This window comes from Cryptomeria japonica, chromosome 7 (genome assembly GCF_030272615.1).
Source record: "Cryptomeria japonica chromosome 7, Sugi_1.0, whole genome shotgun sequence".
NCBI classification, from domain to species: domain Eukaryota; kingdom Viridiplantae; phylum Streptophyta; class Pinopsida; order Cupressales; family Cupressaceae; genus Cryptomeria; species Cryptomeria japonica.
In genome coordinates this window covers 498,853,752-498,878,425 of record NC_081411.1, presented here as the reverse complement: position 1 = coordinate 498,878,425, position 24,674 = coordinate 498,853,752, and the positions used below count along the sequence as shown (strand labels likewise).

The window sequence follows — 24,674 nt, the reverse complement described above, 5'->3', positions numbered from 1 at the left end:
ATTTGAGTATCATGGATAGTAACATTTTAGAGTTACAAGGGAGGTTAGTGCAGTTCTGGAATGATGTTTTCACTAATGTGATTAGAGTGATGCAACATCGGCATGGTGGGTCCTTCCTGAGACGAACATGGGACCCTGGGATCCTACTTGGATTGGTGTGGATCACTCTAGATTTTCGGGAGTTGTGGTGGCATTGCTTGAGGACAAGCAATTTTTGGGACGAGCGGATTGTAATGTCCCCATTTTTAGCACTACGCTTTCCAGTGATTGTTAGCCCATCCTTGGATGCCCGTAGGCCAGTCAAATGCAAAATTAGGGTTTCCAACTTTTGTGGAGGTTTGCGTGAGCTGTTTGATGGTTGACTAGTCAGAATTCTACAATTTAGGCTGTGGATTCCTTCTGGGTTTTCCGAGCTTCGCAAGTGTATGACATGCATTTAGTTCCAAGAAGTTTTCAGAACTTACTATTTTTAGTAAGTTGGTGATAGCCGTTAAGGTTTCTGGGTTTTGCTGGCTTTTCTGAGCTCATGCTCAGAGTTCGAATAGCAATCTTTTTGGAGTTGTTTTCAAAACTTACTATTTTTAGTAAGTGCCATTTCAGGCAGTGCTATTTTTAGCAATTTAGTGCATAGCTCCAACCCAATTCAGCTTCACAGTTTTCAATACTTCAGTTTCCGGCTCATTTGGTTCTGATTAGTCTTTGATTTTAAGATGATTTATTTAAATATTAATACTCCATTCTAAGGTTAATATTTAAATTATTTGATGGTCGACTTAGGAAAGGGGAAAGCATATTTTATTCAGAAGATTTTATTAATTCTCCTAAGTCAGGCGCCAAGGTTGGATGATCTATTTAAAGGGGATTGCTTAAGTTATATTGTTATCTAAGTCATTTCCTTAATTATATGTGGGCGATTTTTGGTTGAGGAAAATATTCTATAAGTGAATTATTGATAAGGCAAGATGGATGCCTTAGGAGGAAAAATAAGACAATTTTATGATATAATTCACTTTTTTCTTTAAACGCCATAATACACTTTATCAATGCATTTTTTATAGCGTATTTGCCACCAAGTAATGGGCGATTTTGGAGAAATGAAATGAAATGCAAATTAAGGAAATTGGAATGTGGTTGTTTAATTCCATATTGGAGGGAAAAGAACTTTGACTTGAGGAAAAAGTTATAAATAAGAACCTTGGGCTCTCATTTTGGTATCCATTATTGTTATGATAACAAAGTGCTGTCAGACTCTGACTTCGAGGGATGCATACCTCCTAGTTCCTCAGTTTCGTGCTTGAGAGATAGCGCCTAGCTGAACCTGTGATTGTTTCTCATCCAGAGGAGCAGATTAAGCTCAACAAAGATGAAGATTTGTGGTGTTTTGATTTTTGGAGTGTTGTTAGTGAGTTTTCAGATTGCTGATTTAGTGTGGCTGAAGCGTATTTTCACTCGTAGCTCCCTGTGAGTGTGTTTGTTCGTTTTGGGTATTTGCTTATTCATCTTCTCTGCCTTGGGCGATTCTTCCTGTAAGTTTGCATTGGTTTTCGTGGTGTATTGAAATTTATTTTGCAAATCAAACTTATGCTTTGGTACGCCCTATGCTAGAGGTTCTTTGGATTGTGTCTTGGGTTTGGGGCATTGTTAGTTGTTGTTTATCTATTCTATCCTTATCGCCTTCTTTGTATCTTTCATTTGTATCTAGTTTGGGGGTTTTCCGTTGACTATAGAGAAATATATGAGTGATTTGGTGGGTTTTTAGCTTGCTGGTTTGCGACTTTCCCTGTGTGTGGATGGTTTTTTCAGAATTCTAAATTAGTTTGGAGTGTATTTTGGGTGAGTGTGATTGGTTGGGTTGCTAGAGTTGTTTGGAGTGTTCGATGCAACTGTAAGTCCTTAATCAACACTTGGTTTCCACTTCTCTATTCAATGTAATGCTGGTTAGTAGTACTAACAACAACTTCTTGGTTTTTAGCTGTCCCACTGTCTAAGTGGAAGAGGCTGGCTTGGCCGCCTACTTAGATTAGCATCATTACATAAATTCTGAATTTTGTGATGAACATTGTAGTGCTGATTAGTAGTACTATCAGCTCTTTATTATTGTAATTGCTCATCTTGTTCCCACTGCATAAGTGGAAGAGGCTGGCTTGCCGCCTATATTTTGGATATTGTAATACTGTCCTCCCGCTGCATAAGCGGTAGATGAAAGATCCCTAATGGATCCCCTTGCTGATTTGCTATAGTTTTTAAATTAATAAACTATATTTTCCTGTGTTTCCTTCAATGGTTTTAGAGAATAGACAGAAGTTGCAGAAGGTTTGTTAATTTTTGTGTTTTTGATAGTTTTTCAGCAAGTAATAATTGAAGAACAAGTACATGAAAAGAGTACTGGAAATAAATGTTCATACACAGCTAAATCAGAATCGTACCAAGCAGATTTCTGATTATTTAAATCAAATAATTATCTAGATAGTGATTCCAAACAATTCCAGGAAGATTACAATAACAATGATTCCAACCTGGATAAAGAGTGAATACTGCAATCAAGAATGAAGCTGCTGCAAATGTCCAACGCTCTTACATAGCTCCATGTGGGAAGAGAAATGGCTGCAAGGTACAGCCGTACGGCTGTTAGGTGATGCCAAGCTGGAAACCCCAACCTCCACGCTGAACTCTAACTCTGTCCACTGAATCCTCCAAAAAGATGTCGTACCAACTCCAAGGCACTGAAACTGAATGCTAGAACCAATAACCATTGTGCTGGGGGCTTCGTCCCAGACAGGCAAGACCCTGGGGTTTTCGTCTCAGATGCTGAATCGCTCTCCAGAGCAAATTCTCCAAATCAAAGATGAAAATGTGTAAAAGATACTTGATAATTAGGTTACCATCTCCTTATAACTCCTTCCCTCTAGCTCGGACCCTAAAAGTGTATGAAAAGTGCGCTTAGGCTTATAAAGTCTTATTTCTCATTTTTAGTCGCCAAGTGTAGAGAAAACGCCACTTTTTTAATATAAAAGAATTCCATCCATCAAAAGGGTCCCTGACAAATGGGAAACATTTAGAAAAGTTCAAGACCTTTCCAACGAGCTATAACACATGGGCATATGCATCCAGATGAAGCCAAAAACCCCTTATTACTCCAAAATGGCTATAAACATAGCCTTATTTAATTAATTAAACGCTAACTTAGGAAATATTTAAATATATTAAAAATATAACCCAAATAGCTGCAGAAGGCTCAAATGACTCCAAAAGTCTGAAACGGAACCCGTCACCTGTCTGTGACTAATGTCGGAAATTATGGATCAACTGGCAGTCTCATCCCTAAAATCTAGGGAAGCTCCTAGAAACTAGGAAACACACCCAAATTTCCTGAAACTGAAACTAAGGAATGGTATCATGGAACCCCAACCCTGGACGCTGTCACAACCTCCTAAAAAGTAGGAACTGCCTCCTAAAATGTAGGAACTGCCTCCTAAAATCAAGGAACTGCTCCAAACTGGTCTACTACTGCCAGAAACACCAAATCCAAACACTGAATATCCTGACTGAGTCTCTATCCACCATTGCCAACCTACAAGACTCCATAATAGGCTAATTCACATGTCTCTGCTAGACAGAGCTAAAGAGGGGACATGACAGTCCTCCCCTCTCGGAGATGCTTGCCCACAAGTAACTGAAACACCAATCCTCCAACATCCCAAATAAGACGTAAACAAATCATTGCATGTAACTGCTGCTCATCTCTTATATAAACAAACCCCAACCCTGGACGCTGTCACAGCCTCCTAAAAAGTAGGAACTGCCTCCTAAAATGTAGGAACTGCCTCCTAAAATCAAGGAACTGCTCCAAACTGGTCTACTACTGCCAGAAACACCAAATCCAAACACTGAATATCCTGACTGAGTCTCTATCCACCATTGCCAACCTACAAGACTCCATAATAGGCTAATTCACATGTCTCTGCTAGACAGAGCTAAAGAGGGGACATGACAGTCCTCCCCTCTCGGAGATGCTTGCCCACAAGTAACTGAAACACCAATCCTCCAACATCCCAAATAAGACGTAAACAAATCATTGCATGTAACTGCTGCTCATCTCTTATATAAACAACATGCAATACCCTGGTCTGGAATGGCTCCTCAAAACGTTGAAGCACCCGTGCTGTCAAATCAACACTGCCTGGATCCCACAGCGAAGCATAGCTCCCGCTGAATACCTCAAGTGAGCAATGGAAAACTATATCATCTCCATAGATCAAATATCCATAAATGCCAAGATCACTAGTGTGTCGGTGATCACCAACATGCATAACATCCGTCATTATATCCAATGAATGCCAATCCATGGAAGACCCTCTGTGATCTGACCCCATCTGACACAAGTGACACACAACTGCCACACACTGCTGCTGATGTGCCGGAAGATCTAATGCCAACTCACTAGACAATATATAATATTGACTAAAATCATCACTGTCCAGGCTGGCATCTAAAAATATGTAATCACCAACCAGCAATGAAACAATCACCCTGTCTAGAGAATCAGGTGAAACTGCCACATCAACTGGCTCAAAGTACTCACTAGGAGTAACATCACATAACTCGTCCACGTCAGCTATCTGATGACAATCAACCTGTGGATCAACTGTCGTCCCACTCTACTCGATAAACTGAGATGGATAGTGGGTAAACTCTAGCTCCATCCTCATGAAATTTCGAACATACCATCCAAGTGTCAACAACCATTGTACACCCATGACTACATCTATACATCTGAAGTGAAGCAACCCATGTAGGATCCACGAAAGAAAGGTATTACACATGTCTATACCATGATCCCACACAAACCACCTGTAGGACATAAACTGCTCCTGCTGCTCTCCTCTGATATAAGTGCCATATAATCTTAATATCTGGAGCAACATACTATAATCCCTATAAGATGTATCAAATGAATCAACACCTGGATCCCAAATAAAACTAAATTCACATCCATCTGTCATGAAGAGAGAATGATAGTAAGAGGCATCCTCGATACCGTGTCTCTCTATAGCCACTGTGAAACTCTCACACCTGTGATAACCATCCACAACAACACACCTGCTAATCCATGCATCATCCTTCCCCCATGATCCTGAATGAAGTCTCTGTGTGAAGGAGATGAAAAACTTTGACGGTCGCTGCTCATCATAACGGTTGATTGTTTGCTGATCCCGCAAACAATCCATCCCAAATTGCTGGATCAGGTGCCTGCAATCAATAACTCTATCCTTTGAAGATGGGAGAGCACTATCGCAACACGGATAGTATAAGTCCCGAACCAACTCACATCTGCGAGCCATCCAATCATCTACAATCGAACTAAAAGAGAAATGAAGTGCACTCCTCATGAGGTAATCTAAATGAACTCTCGTAGGCTCACTCAATGGCTCTGTGTCATAATCTTGTCCATCAAACTCATCATCACTCCCACTGCTCTCAAACCATGAATCCGAAGACAACTCATATGTCTGAGATCCAAAATCCATAATACACCTCAACTGAGCACTGTGGCTCTGCGGTGAAACATACTTGTTTCCCTCGTCAGCTGTAAGAGGTGTAAAAGAAGATTTGCTTTCCAGAGAAGGAAACAAGTCAATAGGAGTATCATACTCCCAACCAGCTGACAAACTGCTAGTCGCCTGTGAAAACAATGATGGAGTAATATCATAAGTCAAATCACAACTCTCTGGTGAATCTCGTAGTGTCACAGTAGAACACTGTACTGTATCTGTCGCTGATGATGTCTGTGCCACTCTCAATCTATCAGAAAGCTCCTCCAATCTGGAGTTCGCTTCCTGAAGGGACAACTGGGTATCCTCCCATGCAACAACAGTCGCCTCAAGCTCCTGAGAGAGGATATCAACTTCCTCCTCTTCCCTCAACAAAGCACCATAACTAATAAAATCCCTCTAAAGGAGATAATCTCGGTCAGCCACTAACTGTAAATACTCATGCTTCAATATCCCAATGGCTCCATAAAGAGCATGAAACTCTGGTAAGGAAAAATCATTGCTGCCCTGCTCATCAATCATGAGGGTGCTCCAACTATGTGTAGCCAACAACTGGCGAGCGACATCGAAATGCTCAATAACTGTGTCTATACACCTGTCATCAACCTTGAGTTGTCCAATCAGGTGATGAGGAGTCCGAGAATGTTGGCTCTCCTGTACCTGTACAAACTCAAAATCTACATTGTGGAAAGAAGTTGTATCTGTATCCTGTACCTCTCTGTAGTCAACATCGTGTATGCACTCGGCCATGGATACAACCTCATCCAAAGTACTGCTGCTCTGTGCCTCTGAGAACACCACATCCGTCAATGATGATACTGCTGAAAATGCACTGTCATCACTCTCTTCTGCATCCCATGTGTTCGTACAACCCACTGGCTCACGATCCTGGGGTCCAGTGCTACTAAGAGAACATATTGGGCTGGATTCTAAGGTCTGATCTATAAAATCAGAATCATGATGATATGAGTTCTCAACATTCCAAGCATCATTGGTACCCGAATTTTGAATACCTTCATGTGATAGCCCATTGACACCATCTTGTACAAGTGTAGACATTGATACCTGAAGCTGATGCAAAGGTACCTCACTACTGTCATAAAAATCAGAATTGCTAACCTCTAAATCAGTTGCCTCTTGGGAAATCCCCTGCATGGAAGGTGAGGACAATTCATTATCCAAAGCTGTCCTAATGTCTCCTTGAGTTGAATCCACATGTCTAACAAAACCATCACATAAATTCTTGTCCCACTCATCGAAACTTGAGGGCACCAAAACATTCTTATGTAGAGGTATATTACCCCTAAATGAAAGTTCTCTGTCCATTCTTGATTCCTGCACCCTTGATTCTTCTTTCCTTCTTTGTCACTGATCTGAACTTGTAGCTACCAAGTTATCTTCGTGTGCTCCGGGTACACCCATAAATTGTGTGAAAGAAAGGAGCTCACGTATCATCTTAGGAAGAGAACAATACTGATGATAGCTGCTCATAACTGTATCATTAAATATCTTGGTAGGAGGCATCCTACTTTTACATGCTGGAGAAGATGAAACTTTTGAGTGCCCAATTTTAGTTCTAGCCATGGTATTTACCTGTAACTAAACCGATATCCCAACGGATCCCGGAGGTCGAAATAAAAGTTTGTTCTCAACAATTTTGGGACTTTGGCCAACGTATTGTCTTACCAGCTGTCAACTGTAAGCATAAATGTGTAGGCTGACAACTACCCAGTTGCTGATATGAATTATCAAAACCTTTTATCCGATATCCAGATGCTGAAATGAATTATCAAAACTTTTTATCCAGTACCCAGATGTGACAATTTCTCATAAACCCTATAGGCTGGCAGGATGCAAGCTCTGATACCACTGAAAGATCCCTGATGGATCCCCTTGCTGATCTTCTATAGTTTTTAAATTAATAAACTATATTTTCCTGTGTTTCCTTTAATGGTTTTAGAGAATAGACAGAAGTTGCAGAAGGTTTGTTTATTTTTGTGTTTTTGATAGTTTTTCAACAAGTAATAATTGAAGAACAAGTACATGAAAAGAAGACTGGAAATAAATGTTCATACACAGCCAAATCAGAATCGTACCAAGCAGATTTCTGATTATTTAAATCAAATAATTATCCAGATAGTGATTCCAAACAATTCCAGGAAGATTACAATAACAATGATTCCAACCTGGATAAAGAGTGAATACTGCAATCAAGAATGAAGCTGCTGCAAATGTCCAACGCTCTTACATAGCTCCACGTGGGAAGAGAAATGGCTGCAAGGTACAGCCGTACGGCTGTTAGGTGATGTCAAGCTGGAAACCCCAACCTCCACGCTGAACCCTAACTCTGTCCACTGAATCCTCCAGAAAGATGTCGTACCAACTCCAAGGCACTGAAACTGAATGCTAGAACCAATAATCACTGTGCTGGGGGCTACGTCCCAGACAGGCAAGACCCTAGGGTTTTCGTCCCAGATGCTGAATCGCTCTCCAAAGCAAATTCTCCAAATCAAAGATGAAAATGTGTAAAAGATACTTGATAATTAGGTTACCATCTCCTTATAACTCCTTCCCTCCAGCTCGAACCCTAAAAGTGTATGAAAAGTGCGCTTAGGCTTATAAAGTCTTATTTCTCATTTTTAGTCGCCAAGTATAGAGAAAATGCCACTTTTTTAATATAAAAGAATTCCGTTCATCAAAAGGGTCCCTGACAAATGGGAAACATTTAGAAAAGTTCAAGACCTTTCCAACGAGCTATAACACATGGGCATATGCATCCAGATGAAGCCAAAAACCCCTTATTACTCCAAAATGGCTATAAACATAGCCTTATTTAATTAATTAAACGCTAACTTAAGAAATATTTAAATATATTAAAAATATAACCCAAATAGCTGTAGAAGGCTCAAATGACTCCAAAAGTCTGAAACGGAACCCGTCACCTGTCTGTGACTGATGTCAGAAATCATGGATCAACTGGCAGTCTCATCCCTAAAATCTAGGGATGCTCCTAGAAACTAGGAAACACACCCAAATTTCCTGAAACTGAAACCAAGGAATGGTCTCATGGAACCCCAACCCTGGACGCTGTCACAACCTCCTAAAAAGTAGGATCTGCCTCCTAAAATGTAGGAATTGCCTCCTAAAATCAAGGAACTGCTCCAAACTGGTCTACTATTGCCAGAAACACCAAATCCAAACACTGAATATCCTGACTGAGTCTCTATCCACCATTGCCAACCTACAAGACTCCATAATAGGCTAACTCACATGTCTCTGCTAGACAGAGCTAAAGAGGGGACATGACAGTAGATTGGATTCAAATTTCATTTGTAGTCCTCCCACTGAACAAGTGGTTGAGTGATTGCATTCTTCAGTTCTTTAGCTTGTCCTTGGCTGGTTTATCGCCAAGTGATTGCATTGTTTTCATTATCCCGTTGTATAAGTGGAAGGGGCTGGCTTGCCGTTCAAAGATTGTAACCATTTTCAGTTATTGGCATCTAGTGATCCCCTCGACACTGTATGCTCTCACCCTCCCAGATTGGGCTCTCGGTGATCAGAAAGTGGAGGGTTACTTTCAACAACATTTGGTTTTCATTTCCTAACCATAACAAGTGTTGTGTTGAATGTAACTTTGTGACAAAAATAAAATAAAATTGTGGGGATATTACAATTGGGTCTCATTGCATCAGCTAAACTGTTTCTCATGATTTTGAGCTATATGACATAAATGTTTACGTGAACAATGGCCTCCTTCCAGTACTGAAGCTTAGTATTCAGATTCATCAACTTCCTCTTCAACTTTTGCATTTATCAATTTTTGCTAGAGAGAAATTGATGCACCACAATATTCTTGGAGTCCTTGTTGGACACTAGTTTTTCCAACAGCTTCCTAATTCCTTGTGCAGAACCTCAATCCCTTGGAAACACAACAACCCCTCTTCTCCAAGAATGAATTTAAGATCTTTAATGGCCTTAGCATCTATAGCAAAAATGTGTTACAGAAATCAGTCAGAGGTAAAATATCTTTCCTTCATGATCACCTTCTTTCCCTTAGCTTGAGAATGGTGGCCATGATAACCGGGATGTAGAGAACCAAACTGAACAGAGTAGACATCCTCCTCTCTTCTTTATGCCCATAATGATTTGGGAATTGCCTTCTGCAATGATTTTTTAAAGTTGCCAACTCCAGCTGTCTTAATATGTTCAACAATATCAAATGCTTCAGCCACATTATTAGTTTCTGAACCCAGGTGTGTTGAGAAATTGACATCATCTCTCCTAAATGATTACAAAAGTTGCCTCTTTCTTGTGCCACAACTAGATTGCCATGTGATGCACTGTGAAAACGAAGCTTCTGGAAAATTGCTGGAGGGATCCTTTCTGCTAGATTCTTAGCTAACTCACTATTGCTGGGTTCTTTATGTAGGGAAGTTTAATACCTTTTCACCTTCCATCGGTACTTCTATCTGTGCTGGAGAATTTTTTCTAATTTTTAAAGATGCAGAGACCGGTTCAGAGATTGCTGCCAATATCACTTGCCTAGTGCAAATTCTCTCAACCGATAATTCCACCTCTTAGAATACCCTCTAATTTTGTTCCTTCTAAATAGCTCTAGTGGACATTTAAATATCCCCAGTGGTCATTGTTAGGCGAGACATGCAGATTCCTAATTTGAAAGATCCCTAAATAGGTCTTTTGCTGCCCTATTTAAATTTAAATTTAATTAACTATATTTTGGAGCCTTTTTGGTGTTCTTAGAGACTAGACAAAAGATGCAGAAGAGTTTGTTTCTTTGGTGTTGTTTTTTGGTGATGGGGTTTGCAACATATGACAAGAAACAACATAAAAATGAAATGTAATCAAGAGATCAGCTTCTGATTTTTTATATGACAGCAGATTACAATCATCTAGAAGTGAAATAACATTCACATGTACAAGCATAAAACATACCAATGATCCAGTGCTAGGGTTTGAGGCTGGTTTGCTATCCAGAAAATGGATACAAGCTGAGAAGGATGATGTAGAAGCAGATCAGTGGATCCAATCTGCTTATTCTGCCATAAGATGAATTACCGATAACAAATTGGGCAAGAACCCAATTACCAGCTGGAAATCCAACCTTTGCCAGGCAAAATTATACAATTTTGACCTTCTTTTCCCACTGTTTTGCTCACCTTGATCACAAATTTAGTCAATTGACTGTGATTTCTTCCACACTACCCTTTCTAATCCCAACAATGAGATCAAGCACAAGAAATGGAGTTAGAACCCTCCATTTAATTTAAAATTGATGCACAGCCTTCTAGAACGGTACGACACTGCCTGTAATGGTACGGCTGCAATTATGGAACCCACACTTGCTGCAATTTCAAGATAAACTGCTCAGAACTGATGTATCATACCTAATGGTGATTGCTGGGCTGGTTTTGTTGCTAAATTGACCCCCATTGGGTCTAGACAAGGCACATCCTTGTCCCATGTGGGCAAATTAGTGGGTACACCTCCACTACCAATGCAGATCTGAGGGTTTACGTCCTCCAAACACTTGCAATTTCTGCTGCTAATGCAGAGCTGAGAAAATCAGAAAATAAAATAATAACATAATGCCAATTCCCTCCTCCAAAATGTCTAATAACCGTTTCCAAAGAGTGGTGTAACCCTAAATGGAATATCCAACTAAAAAAGCATCTTCCTTGGCATCTTTTAGGTCCACGTAGCTTAAAGGCTTAAAGGCTTTTAAAGAATGACAAGGGCCCCACCATGCCATGTCATTTAAGTGATTTGAACCACTTTATTAAAAGGTACGCATAGCACTTTATTCAAACATAAGCCTTTATTAAAAAAAAGAAACTTAGGCTTATAAAGTAACTTTCTAAAAGTTACTTTTTCCTTATTAACTTTTGACACTTAGAAATTTTTAAGTGTCTTTATTCATCAAATGCAATGTGAGAATTGCATCAAAAAGATGGGGACATGACATAATTCCAAAAGGCTAGGCCACTAGACATTTAACCACCTTGTCATCTACTTTGTCTATTCCCATGTGAAATCTAATGTGAACATGGCAAGTTTTCCATGCTTCTGAAATAAAAGGGCATTGCAAGAGAACATGGTTTGCAGTTTCCTCACGCTCTTTTGTATAGCTAGCGGACCAAAGATCCTTGCTGAGCACTTTTCATGAGTTTATAATGAGTTAGAATTTTACCTTGTGAAGTTAGGTTAATCAAAGTGTTATGACCTGATTCTTATTGAGAGAAAAAAAATCCTATTTGTAATGAAAAAACTAAAGAAACTAAAACCTGAGTAAGGATTTATTTGATGAACATCAATGGTTAATTTATGCAATTTCTTGAATATTTTTTCATAAAGGGAAGTCTAATGCATAATTAGCATGCTTCAGCTCTTAAGATTTACTGATACCATAGAACCATAGGCTTGGTTCACAACTTCACATAGTTTAGTGTATATACAGTATTTACATTTTCTTGGCCTGGCTGTGTTGACAATGCTACATCAAATTATCCAACATTTGTTTTGCTCTTGGAGCTCTTTTTAACAGTCCTATTTGCTTTTGTAACTTGTACCATCAAGTCCCATTGACTTACTTTGGTCATTCATGGACATCAATGTACTTTCACACTTTCGTTTTTGGTATAACTTTAAGCTAGAGGGCATCCAAATCTATGTTTAGATTATATTTTTTTCCAGCCAATAATTCAATGGTTCATTTGGGCTCAATTCTCATGTATCTGTGTTTGAGTTTAGTAACTGTAGTTAGTGCCTTAAATATAATCGTTGATTTGTCTTGCCAAATGATAATCTCTAAGAAGGATTTTTTTTGTTGATGCAGAAATGGATCTTTTAATGCCTGTTGAAACAGATGTTATGGGAGGTGGGAAATCTGTGCAGTACTTGATTACACATCGACCATGGTTAAGTAAGTTTAAATGAAATGCTTATATGGTGGGGAAAAATTGTTTTTAAACACCCTTTGTCATAACATTGTAAATGATGCTTCTTCTAATATTGAGATACCCTAGTTTATGCTATGAAAAAATTTGTAGGCCATGAAATAATATGCTCGTGAGTCTATTTTCTTATTATCCTAAGCTAATACACCTTGAAAATGGCAAACTTTTTTTCAAAAACAAGAGTCTTATGCATGATGTAGTAGTGTTATCACATGGTCCATCTCGTTCTTCACTTGAAGCATTGGTTGCACCAATGCCAACAATTGAATCACAAATAGCTGCATCACTACCTAATGCTGACAAGGATTAACATTGTTAGCATTTTAATTCACACCTTTTAGTGTGAGAAAAAACAAAAAATTGTGTGGTAGAATTAAACTATGAATTAGAAGGAGAAGCTCTTAGTAAACAATAAAATCTAGAACTCTAATTTGGAGCTCTTAGTAAACAATAAAATCTAAAACTCTAATTTGGACATGTACTTTCTTATTTACAATCTTTACATTGTTTTTTTGGGCTGATCATGCTCACGTTGAATAAAATAAAATGTCTTTTTGGATTTACCTAGGGCAAAAGGTTGACATGCACTTTAATATAATGAAAAATGTTTTAATGTTTTCCAAACTAAAAGAAATCTTGCAATTACTATAAATTATGTTGTTCGCCTAAAAGCAAAGATTAAGTGGTGCAAATACATAATAAAGATTGAATAGGTTTAGAGTCTAGACACAAGGACAAAATGTTTTGGTAAATTAAATTAAAGGATCAGTATAATGACATGATGTCCAACTTCTCTTTAAGCAAACATGCAATATAAGGCTTGCAAATTCACTGAAAGTGATGTAATATACCTTATACACATAACAAAACATCTTAATATCAATTCAAAGACAATACATGCATAATAAAATCTATTGAATGAATATTGGATTTTTGATTATCAATAATGAATACTTAGTAAATAATAATAAGGACAGAGTAGGATTGAATATTACCAATAGAAATCTAATTGCAATTAACACTTATATAATGTTTAAAAGGTTAATGCATGCAAATAAATAAAAAGCTAAGTGCTCCTTCTACTCTAGGAATTGATTGTTTGTATGCAGTGCAAGTTTTATTATAAAATCCCATTCATTAAACTAAAACTAAAACCAGACAATTGTTAGTTAGCCTGATGGTAAAGATTATTACAAACTAGCACTTAGAAGTCACATCTCTTGCATGACAAGAGATCCAAAGATAAATGATCTAAAAATAGATAACTGCGGGCTAAAAGTAAAGATTGCTAAAAACAACATGAAAAATACAAATATCATGGACCAATAGAGAATGCTAAAATTAGAGGAAAGCTAAAAATAGTAAGGCTTGAAGTAAACCAGCTGGGTAAGTGTGCTGATTCTTATTTTGCTGGCAAGTGGGGCACTCTCTGACATGCTTAGACTTTATTTTTAAGCCCTTTACAAGTAAACCTCTTTTGGATCTTCCCGTGTAGGTCTTGAAGAAACCCGGGTGATCAGCCATAGGTGCATTGTGGAAACTTCTCAATTCTTCACCTCAAGCTGTGAAGTAGGCATCAAATAAATTCTATCCTTACACATGATCAACTCATAAGCAACTGTCTACCTTTCATCATGAATTGTGCCCTCTATAACTCCTGCTGTCCATGAATCTTTGGCATACTCTTCTACAATTAATTCTCTCCAATCAATACAAATTTCCACCAAAGAACATATGTGAGGCCTCCTAGAAAGTGCATCAACAACTATATTCTTCTTCCCATTGACATATACAATGTCAAAATCATACATCTGCAAGCTGCTGAACCACTTTTGCTGCCTATCATTGAGATCCTTTTGGTTCATAAAGTACTTGATACTGTTATGGTCCATTTTGATGATAAACTTACCCCCAACTAGGTATGATCTAAATTTGGCTAAGGCATGCATAATGGCCAACATCTCTCTATCATGAACGGAGTGCCTTCTCTCCGCACCTCTTAACTTCCTACTCTCAAAAGCGATGGGGTGTTTCTCTTGCATCAAAACTGCCCCTATCCCTTCTCTTGAAGCATCACTCTCAAACTCAAAAGGTTTGGAAAATTTGTATTGCCAAAACTAGGAATTTAGACATTACCCACTTGAAGTGCTCAATTTTTTTGGTGTTGAATCAAACCACTCAAAAGCTTCCTTCTTAGTCAAATCTGTAAGTGGAGCGGCAATTTATGAGAAGCCCCTAACAAACCTCTTGTAGAAATTGTAGAGACTAAAGAATCCCTTAAGCTATGTGAGATTCATGGGAGTAGGCCATTCTACAATAGCCTTGATCTTCTAAGGATCTACTCTCACTCCCTCTGCATTGATGATGTGACCAAGATAAAGTAGCTGTGTCATCCCGAAGTCACATTTAAAATCCTTAGCATATAGAGACTCATTCTCTAAGATGCTCAATACCTCCTTAAGATGTTGCATATGCTCCTCCCAATTATTAGTGAAAATCGGGATGCCATCAAAAAATATCAAAGCAAATTTCCTCAATTGTTTCTTTAACATCTGATTCATACAACTCTGGAAAGTGGCTGGAATATTCGTCAATCCAAAGGGCATTACCAAAAACTCGAAATGTTCAAATGACACTTGAAAGTAGTCTTCTCAATACCCTCTTTCCTCATTCAAATTTGATGGCACATTGACCTCAAATCTATCTTAGAAAAGTATTGAGCCCCATGCAACTCATCAATCAACTCATCTATCCTGGGAATTGGATACCTATTCTTATTTGTTTTTTTGTTCAGGGCCCTGTAATCAATACAAATCTACATTGTTCCATCCTTTTTCTTTACCAAAACTATTGTTGATGTAAATGGGCTCTTGCTATGTCTTATGTGCCCCTTTTCTAGTAACTCTTTAATTGCCTTTTCTATATCATCCTTATGCCTCTTAGGATGCCGATAAGGAGTAGTGATTACCGGTGTGGCTTTCTCCAATTCAATGATGTGCTCTAACCCCCTCGTAGGTGGAACTCCTTGAGGGATATTCCTAAACAACTTGCTATGCTTACATAGCAACCTTTGAATATCCAGATGATAGATGTTCTTTTGCTGGTTTGATATTGTAGGAACTGTTAGCATGATGAGACACTTTGCTTCCCACTCTCCCTGATCATGTCTAATCAGCTGCTCCATCCTCTTAGGTGATACCACTCTAGGCCCCCCACCTAAAAGTATCCCGAGTACCACTTTCCTTGGTGTTTGAATCTCACTTCCAATTTCTATAATTTGAAAGAGAACTCTACAAATGATAACATCCATGTCATACCAAGAATAACATCATTGCCCCCCATGTCAACCACATAGAATTCATCTTTCAACTCAAAATCACCCAACTGAGATTAGAGATCTGACTTGTACAAAGAAGCTTATACCCGTCAGCTACCATTACCTTAAATCCATCGTGCTCTTCAGTTTTCAATCCCCTCTTAGCTACAAGTCTCTCATCAATAAAATTATGTGTAGCTTGTGTATCAATCAAAGCAGCTACTCACTACCCCTATATTACACCTCTCATCTTAAATGTGATTTCCTTTTGAGCACTAGTGAGTTGGGCAATGGTTTTATCATCCTTGGACCTTTCTTTGGATGAATTTTCTACTTCACTACTTTTCTAATCAGATTGCTGTTCTAATTTTTCTGATGCTAATTCCTTAGCAGAAAAGTACTCTAGTTGCTTGGCTTTAGCTCTCATACTACACTTATGTAATGGGTCCAAGGTTCTCTACAGTGGACACACAATTTCCTCCACCTAAGGTCATTTAACTGCTCACTATCCAACCTGTTCGAATCATTTTGTGGCTGACGTGATTCCCTTTGAAATTGTTTCTTGTCTTTGTCCTTCTTATGTGGGAATCCCTTAGACTGAAATTTGCTTCAAGAAATATAAGCTTCCATGTCTCTAGCCTTTTTGATGGCCTCCTATAGCGTGGGTGGATGGAGAGCCTTAATCCTACCTCTCAATAGATTTGTCAACCCATCCATGAAAAGAACCATGAGTCTTCTCTTTGAAATATCATTGACCAGCACTTAAAGTCTCTAAAAATCTGCAATATATGTATCTACTGAACCCCATTGCTTCAGCTGTGCCAACTCCTTGAAATGCAGCGCTGGATCTTTCTTATCAAATCTCCAAATCAACTTCTCTATAAAATCTGCATAAGAAGTAATCCTATCATGTCCCATGGTGATTATCCCATGATGACACCACTGATGTGCATTGCCATCAAGATGTATTGCTGCATACTTAATGCCCTCTTCTTATAGCACAGGGTTGAGTTGGAAATAGGTGTCAACCTTTTGAACCCAAGCTCTAGCTCAAGTCTTCTTTGAACCATCATAATAAGGAAGAGTTGATTTTTCCACCTTCTGCAAATCATAGTTCTGTGAGCTATCTTCAGTGTGGGGTCTATGCTTTATTCTGACATCAATATAGTCAATTAATGATATAGTAACCTGAAACTTAGGACCTCCATTCTCCGAATCATGTCTGAATTTGATCTTGCAAATCAGTTATCTAAGGCTCATTATCAACTGGTACTGGTACCCATTGTGTTGTAAACACACACGTCCCATTGCAAATGGGGACCCCCACTTTTTTCGTTTTATTTAAGTTAGTTGTTTTGTTTAGTTGTCTTTAGCTTGACAATAATCTTGATCCTTTAGCCTTTGTTTGTGAGAAGGGTTTTCGTCTTGTCAGTCCAGAAAGGGTGTATTGATCAATCCTTGAAATGGGTTACAGTGTCAAGTAGATATGGTTAAGTCATGAATCCAAGTCCCGGTCTGGAATTTGTGAGTGAGCTCCAGGATTGTTAATGGAGGGCAAGATTGTGAGGAATGTCAGAAGTTGTAAAATCTTGCAAAGTTGTCAAGGTTGTCAAAATTGCAAAAAGTGTTGTGAAGGAAAATTCATTGTCAAGGTCAGATTTTCCGACCTTGATAGGAAGGGAAAATGAAGGAAATTTTTGTAAAAATCCCTAGACAAATGTGTAAAATTCAAGTGCATTCCTTGTTCAAATGTGGAAATTTACAAAATTTGTTTCATATCCTTGTAAGAAGTGTGGAACTCTAAATTTAAAAATTCAATTGCTGGTCTGAACAAGGAATTTCAAAGTTAAGATGCAAAGTCTAAGGTCTAAGCATGGATTCACAATCAAAGTTAATTTTTTCCTACCGAATCCATGGAATTCATTCACAAAGTTGCTTGTCCTTGACCACCTTTTTTAGCACTCAACATTCCTTGCATACATCATTTTAGCGCTCAATATTCCTTGCACACATGATTCTAGTGCTCAACATTCCATGATCTACCTTTGCAAGCGGTTGCAATTCCTTGTCAGCATGTGTTTAATGCTCCATTGTCCTTCATTCCCGTTCTCTGCCACCTAGGTATCCTTCACTCCCCTTCTCCAGTGCTCTTGTGTCTTGGATTACCTCTTTAAGTTTGACTTGCTTTGAAATCAATCCTTGGATAGGTTGGAGGTGTGCTCTAACAAATTCTAGACCTCATCTTGGTGGTGCCTTCCAATTCAGAACTATAGGTCCCATGGGTCCTATAATCTTGAACTATAGGTCCCATGGGACCTATAGATCAAAACTACTCTTCCCTAGTGCCCTTCTTGTCCATGCACACATGAAATTTGCACTTATATGAGTCCATGCACATCTTGCATTTGCGTCTCATTTATCCCTAGTTATCCTTGAACAGACCTTAAACCCACCCTTCTTGTTCATGCTTGGAGTAAGGGAACACTTGGGAAATCCTTGTCCTTGACTAAGGGAGAGATGCACTCATCCTTGTCCTTCACGACCTCTAAAGTGTGCTCCCTCTTTATCCTTGCACATATGCTAATATCACCAAGGGAGTGTTAGTGGGATAGGTCCGCTTAGCATAGAGGGAAATTAAAAATCTAGAATGCAAAACAAGTAATTTTTAACATAGCTGACTTGAGGTAGTTCCAATCAATTAAATTGCAATAATTTTTACATCCAGGTCAGCCTTGCTAAGGGGTTGTAAATTCAATCATTGGGAGTGCTACAAAGGAGAGGTCAAAACCTCATTCAAACCGTCAAATGCAAATCAGTCAAAGTGATTCTAAGGCAGATAAAAGCGATTTAAGAAGCAGATTTCATAAGCAGACTTGAAGCGAACTATTCAGCAGACCTAAGAGGCGATTTTTTGATCAAAATTACATCAGACTGAGGCGGGGTAAATGCAGATTTTAAGCGAATCAGTGGCAGATCAAGGGTGCGAATTTCTGGATTAGGTTTAGAGGAGCAAATTTTCCATTGAATAAAGAGATTAATACCCAGGTTTAGGCGAATTTCATCAACAGATTGATCAATTTCCAGGTTTGGAGATCAACATTTCCAGACTTAGAGTCATTTCCAGATTTGAAAGGGTTTTGGAAAACATGATTAGTGAAGTATTAATGTTATTTTCATTCATGAATTAAGAATGTGTAGCATTGAGTTTTGTTTTATTATCACATTCTTGATTCATAATGCTTCCCTTTTCTGGTTTGATGCAAGGATGAAAGTGAAATGGAAGGATTCATGAGGAGATCAAGATCAAGATATCTAAGATGGTGATAGAGAAGGATTACTCCATGACATGAAGACTCAACATCATGAAGAAATCAAGATCAACATGTTCGAGGAACTCAACAATGCAAAGGGCAAGATCAACAATTCGAAAGGAAATTCAAGAAGATCACCAAAGAAAGAGTATTCTACAAGCATGAAAAACAAGCTTAACACAAAACTAGGGACAATGATAGTAATGGTTGGTGTTGTGGATAGACAAACTTAACACAAAACTAGCTCCTGCTTAGCCTGATATAATTCACAACTCCACAGAAACAGTGTAATCCCCAAAGTGAAATAAAAGGATTTTCAGACCATTAACATACATTAAGTACCCGATCCTGCTGCAACTTAGATGAACATTCACAGTTGAACTAACAACAATAAAGGGGCTCAGACTAATCAAGACCTACAGTTAGCAAGACTTCAATGGTATGAACATGAAATCAATCAGATACCCTCACACTTCATTAATATCATTGAACTTTAGCTAATTTGATGAAAAGAAATCATGCAACTAGGAGGATGCAAATGACAAAAGACCATACATCAATGCTTTATTCACTTGCTTCAACTGACATTACAACAATTTCTGCTCAACAATTCCTACTCTACTCCTAATTCTACTTCTAACATCTACTACCTACCTTTTTTTTCTAACCTTCCAACCCCTTACAATGAGAGAGGCATTGACCTTTTATAGATTTTATCTTCTGAATCATGGCCAGGATTCAATCCATCCAATGGCTCATATTTGCCCTCTAGAAATTCTAACAACTTCTAGTTAATGGTTTCAACAACCCCCAACCACCTTTCAACTACTCTTCAATTGCCTTCAATTAACCCCACTAGAAGACAAAAGTGCATGGGGCTCAAGAAACAAAAAGACAAACTTGGTAGCTGGGTGAACAACTAACTTTTGGTCCGCTTGAATTGCATTAAATTGGGCCCAAAAGTTGTCATTTTACAATAGATTAATCCCTTTTCTACAACAAATCATTTTCCAGCTCAGACCTAGTTCACTTTCTATTTTTGTACGTCTCCTGTAGTATTCTATGTCTTGTCACCATTTTCCAGAATTTTGGAAATGACATTATTGGGCTTTCTGCACTGTGGTGGTGGTCCTTTATCCTTGTACTTTATTTTGGTGATACCCAGGCTTGATCGTGATCACGCCTTCAATCTTTGCACTGGATTGTAATGTTGTTGAACCTCCCTTGGTCTCACATCTCGACATTGCCTTCTGTTTACGTGTCTAGAATCACATTGCTGCAAACTCCATACGGCCAACATAGAATAGAATAACCAGCTGAGTATCCTATCCTCTCTTGAGATAAGGAAATCCCTAGTGCTGTTTTTTACGTTTGATCAAAGGGGATAACCTCAAGGTTTCGTTTGCCAGGTCTTGACTGTGGGATTTCTCAGTGGTTTGATGTGTTTATGCTGGAAACACAAGGGGGACTTACGGTGAGATGGGCGATTTATAGATAAGTTCCCTGGAATCTTTATGATCTTTCTTATCAAATGATTTCAGTTGACTTGATACTGCTTTCAATGGGACTGCAGATTCTCTTGTAAAAAAGGGGGAAAAAGGAGGGAAGGATAGGTTGAGAGAGATACATGAAATGTAAATTCTAACTAAGATAGCAGATTTAGCAAACAGACGGATACCTCCAAATAACTAGACTAAGCATCACCAGCTACTTAAGCACAATGTTCGCATAAATCTAGTGCAATCTTCAAAGGAAAATAAGATTTTCATGTTATCAACTACAACATTAGAACTTTTACATTCATAGTGAGTATTCAATAACCGAACTAAGCATGAAAGGTTCAGATTAACCATGCAGAGAGAAAGGCAATCAGTCATTCCCCAATGGTGTGAACTGCGAGGATTCTATCAGATGTTTGTTTGAAAATGCTATATAAAGGAAATAAACATAACTGAAAAATTTCTAAATTAGTGAAGAAGGAGACCATGCACTCACAAGGAAATTTGGAAACAGTCTTAACTTTGCATTAAATCCTGTAAATTTCGCCAGAGCTTTTGCAACAATCCAAGAACTTCTTACAAAATGAGGGAAACTAGTCCCCTTTAAATAGGCTCCAAAATTGGATGAATGGCCTAGATCTAATCTAAACAAGTGGCCCAGCTTCATCCATAAAACATGGCTGCCCATACCCATAAATGGGAGGCAAATATCAACAACCACCCCAAAATGAGTAATAACTACCCAAAAAGGATAATTAGAACTTATTCAAAATTATCCAAAAAGGTGCATTCATAAAGTTTTACATTTTAGTTGACTTGAAAGTCAAATATGACCCTTTTGGCCAAAAGTGCACTTTTCAAAATTTAAAAAGGAAAAAAGTGCATTTTTAGGAAAGCACTTTTTCTTTTCCAGCTTCAAATCCTTTTTATCAAAAATTGACTTTCTTCATGCAAATATTCCCGCCAGAGATCTCGACCTGCTGCACGTTCCTCACGAACATAGTCCTGGAACCTGATACATAATTTGAAAAGCAGACTGAATGGAGGCATAGGAGGATGGCGAGTTTTATATTGCATGCCTTTGAGGTATTGGTCTACCTGCTTCAGACCATCTTGCCAACTGGAACGATTACGCTCAAAGCACAACATGTCCGAGTGGAATTCACCGTCAAAGCCTAGGTCCTTAGTGGAATAAGTGATCTTATTTGTTCCCAATCTTTCCTCCCAGTCTGGCGGTATCACTTCATCGGATTGGTCATTTACCCATCCCGAAACCATTGATTGAAGGATTATCTTGCCAAGTTCCTGCATGGTTTTCAGAATTACCTCGCATGCATTGTGTTCTCTATCAATGATTTCCTTCGCATCATTCTTCATGTTGATAGTCCAGTACCATTCCTTAAGAGTGCTGATGTTATGAGGATCTAGGATGGTGGGTAATGTAGGAATCTGTGGATGGGTCCAGAAAAGAGCGTTCATGAGGGGAAGAGTAGTGGCAGGCACTTCCTGGATGTGGAGGGATTCCCTCTTTACCTCTAATAACTTAACCAAAGTGGTTTCTTGGTGGCGAGCCATTTCCTTTACTTCCTCAAGGATTTGTTCTCTCCTTTTTCTGATGCCTTGTATCCATTCATTGACAGCCCTCGCGGTGTCCCGTACTCCTTCAAATTTTGTTGTGGTCCTCTGTGCCAATGCTGTCGGGGGAATGTGGGATTCAGAGGCATTGTGTAATGGTCTTAGGAGTTGATCGATGTACCCTTCGGCCTGCTCAGCACGAGCCCGATACATATCCTTCTCAGCTGTTATCTCTTCAAGTTGCCTGATGTAATATCCCACTAATTTTTTTTTTGTTTTTTCAGGCCAATAACAATTCATCCACAACAAATAACCCGTTAAGGTTAGAGTAATAAGCAAAACAACTGAAAGGGAACCCTTCCACCTTTTGTTCACCGAGAGCCCAGACTGGGAGGGTGAGAGCATACGGTGTTCCGGGGATCATCAGCATCAATAAACAAACTGAAAATTACAATGCATGGGCGGCAAGCCAGCCCCTTCTGCTTATCCAGCAGGATAGAAACTAAACTTCTTGGCGGTAAACCGACCAAGGGAAAGATTACAAGAAACTGAAGTTCAATCACTCTACCGCGTATTTCAGTGGGAGGACATTACATTAACAATCACTCTACTGCATATTTCAGCGGGAGGACCAAAACATTGAACTTATCACTCGACCACTTATTCAGCGGGAGGACTAAAAATTACAAATTTGTTGCATATCGGGCGGCAAGCCAGCCTCTTCCACTTATTCAGCGGGATGAGAATTACAAGATAGAACTGGTTAGTAGTACTACTACCTAACCTTACAATAATAGAAATGATAGAAGGAGAGTAATGCATATTTCTATAATAAAGATATAAATTTCTGTTACAACCAATCTGCAGGCTGGAAACACAGACCAACAGCCTAGAGAAATGCCAAAATACTCATAACTCTCTCATTTTACATCCAAATTAGCTCAAACCAGTCCCAAACCCACCGTACAACATGTGCAATGGTAACCAATCAAAACAACACCCCAAAAAGATCCTTAATTAATTTGCACGCATCCCAATGCAAGGCAGAAAACCCACGCCTAGACTAGGAATTTCGATTTTGCATAATTAATTCAAAACTCAAACAAACGTGCTATAAACTTACAAACTTTATTGCCAGTGCTGGGAAGGAAGATAGGAATGATACCCATAACTGTCAGGTGCTCCAGCGGAGAGGTGTGAGCAAAAATGTGCTTCAGCCACAGGCGAAATCAGCAAATTCTAGACTCACTTCAACACCAAGATGTCCATGGCAAGCTCTGAAAAGGTAGAAGAATACAAGGCACAGCTAGGTACTGTATTTCAAGTACGAAACCGGGTAGCACTAGGGAGACGCACTCCGAAGCCTCAAGTTCTGTTGCCAATTCGGCAGCATAACATTACAGATTTTCAAGATGGTGCAAATGGGAACCCAAGCCTCATATTTATAACTTCATTCTTCAAATTCAAATGACATCCCTCCAAATTCCATGCTTGCATTTGAATTTCATTCCACTTACATGTGGACCCAAGTGTAGCACCCATTCTACTAAGTCAAAACTCACGCCCAAGAAGGGGGAGGACCCACGTTAAACACTTAGGCACATAATGGCGATGCAAAGTGAAATAATATCCTTCTAAAAATATTTCTCATTCCATAAAACAACTGAATTTCGCCAAACTTAGGATTAAATAGGCATTAATCCCAAATTAATAAACCAGTAGCCAATAAATAGATTAATTAAATATTAACCTTAGGATAAGGAAATAATATTTAATTATGTTGCAATTGTCTCCCGCATTGATTATTATCACCACCAGAATGAAACTGAGCCCGGACGACCACAGACTGCTGCAGAATTCAGAACCCTGTCTATTGCCAAAAATAGAATTGTGCCACACAGCCACTTACTAAAAATAGTAAGTCAAGAATTAATGCTCAGAAAAATATGATCATCGCGTCCAGAGGCAAAGCGAGGAGGACTCAGTAGGACAGTGGCACCAGAATGGTCATTCCCTGACTTACTAAAAATAGTAAGTCCTCGTTTCATCGATGCTAGACCCTGATTACTCATTCCACCTAGCCTACGGGTCTCAGGAATAGGCTAATGGACCACTAAAAGAGCATCAATGAGAAGGGGACATTACACCTGAGTATGTTTTGCATTGAATCCTTGAATTCTTCTTTTTCTTGCTTCTTAGTGGCTCGTCCAATGGGGACAGTCGTGATGCTATAATCTGCCAGTGTGATCTGATCTGCTGGCTTATCTGCAGGCGGGGTGGCAATGTGAAGGGTGTGGTTCCTTTGCTCATCTTTAGTCATTCTGGAATATGCCTTGGGCTTTTTCTTCCCCTTAGCTTTAGCTTGGTCTATGCCTGAGAATATGTCCTCGAGGTCGATAGGTGGTTTGGTGGCGGCCTTGCGCTGGGCTCTGGCAATTAACCATTCT

The 24,674-nt window shown here is 38.9% G+C and overlaps 1 protein-coding gene across 2 annotated transcripts in view; it reads left to right on the top strand.

Annotated features, from left to right (window-relative positions):
* LOC131060183 (F-box protein 7) overlaps positions 1-24,674 on the top strand; it is a 336,958-nt gene that overhangs the window by 113,761 nt on the left and 198,523 nt on the right. For both annotated transcript variants that reach the window (XM_057993325.2, XM_057993326.2), the window contains one exon: positions 12,406-12,492. In XM_057993325.2, coding sequence (XP_057849308.2) covers positions 12,406-12,492 — 87 coding nt within the window. The remainder of the gene's footprint in view (positions 1-12,405; positions 12,493-24,674) is intronic.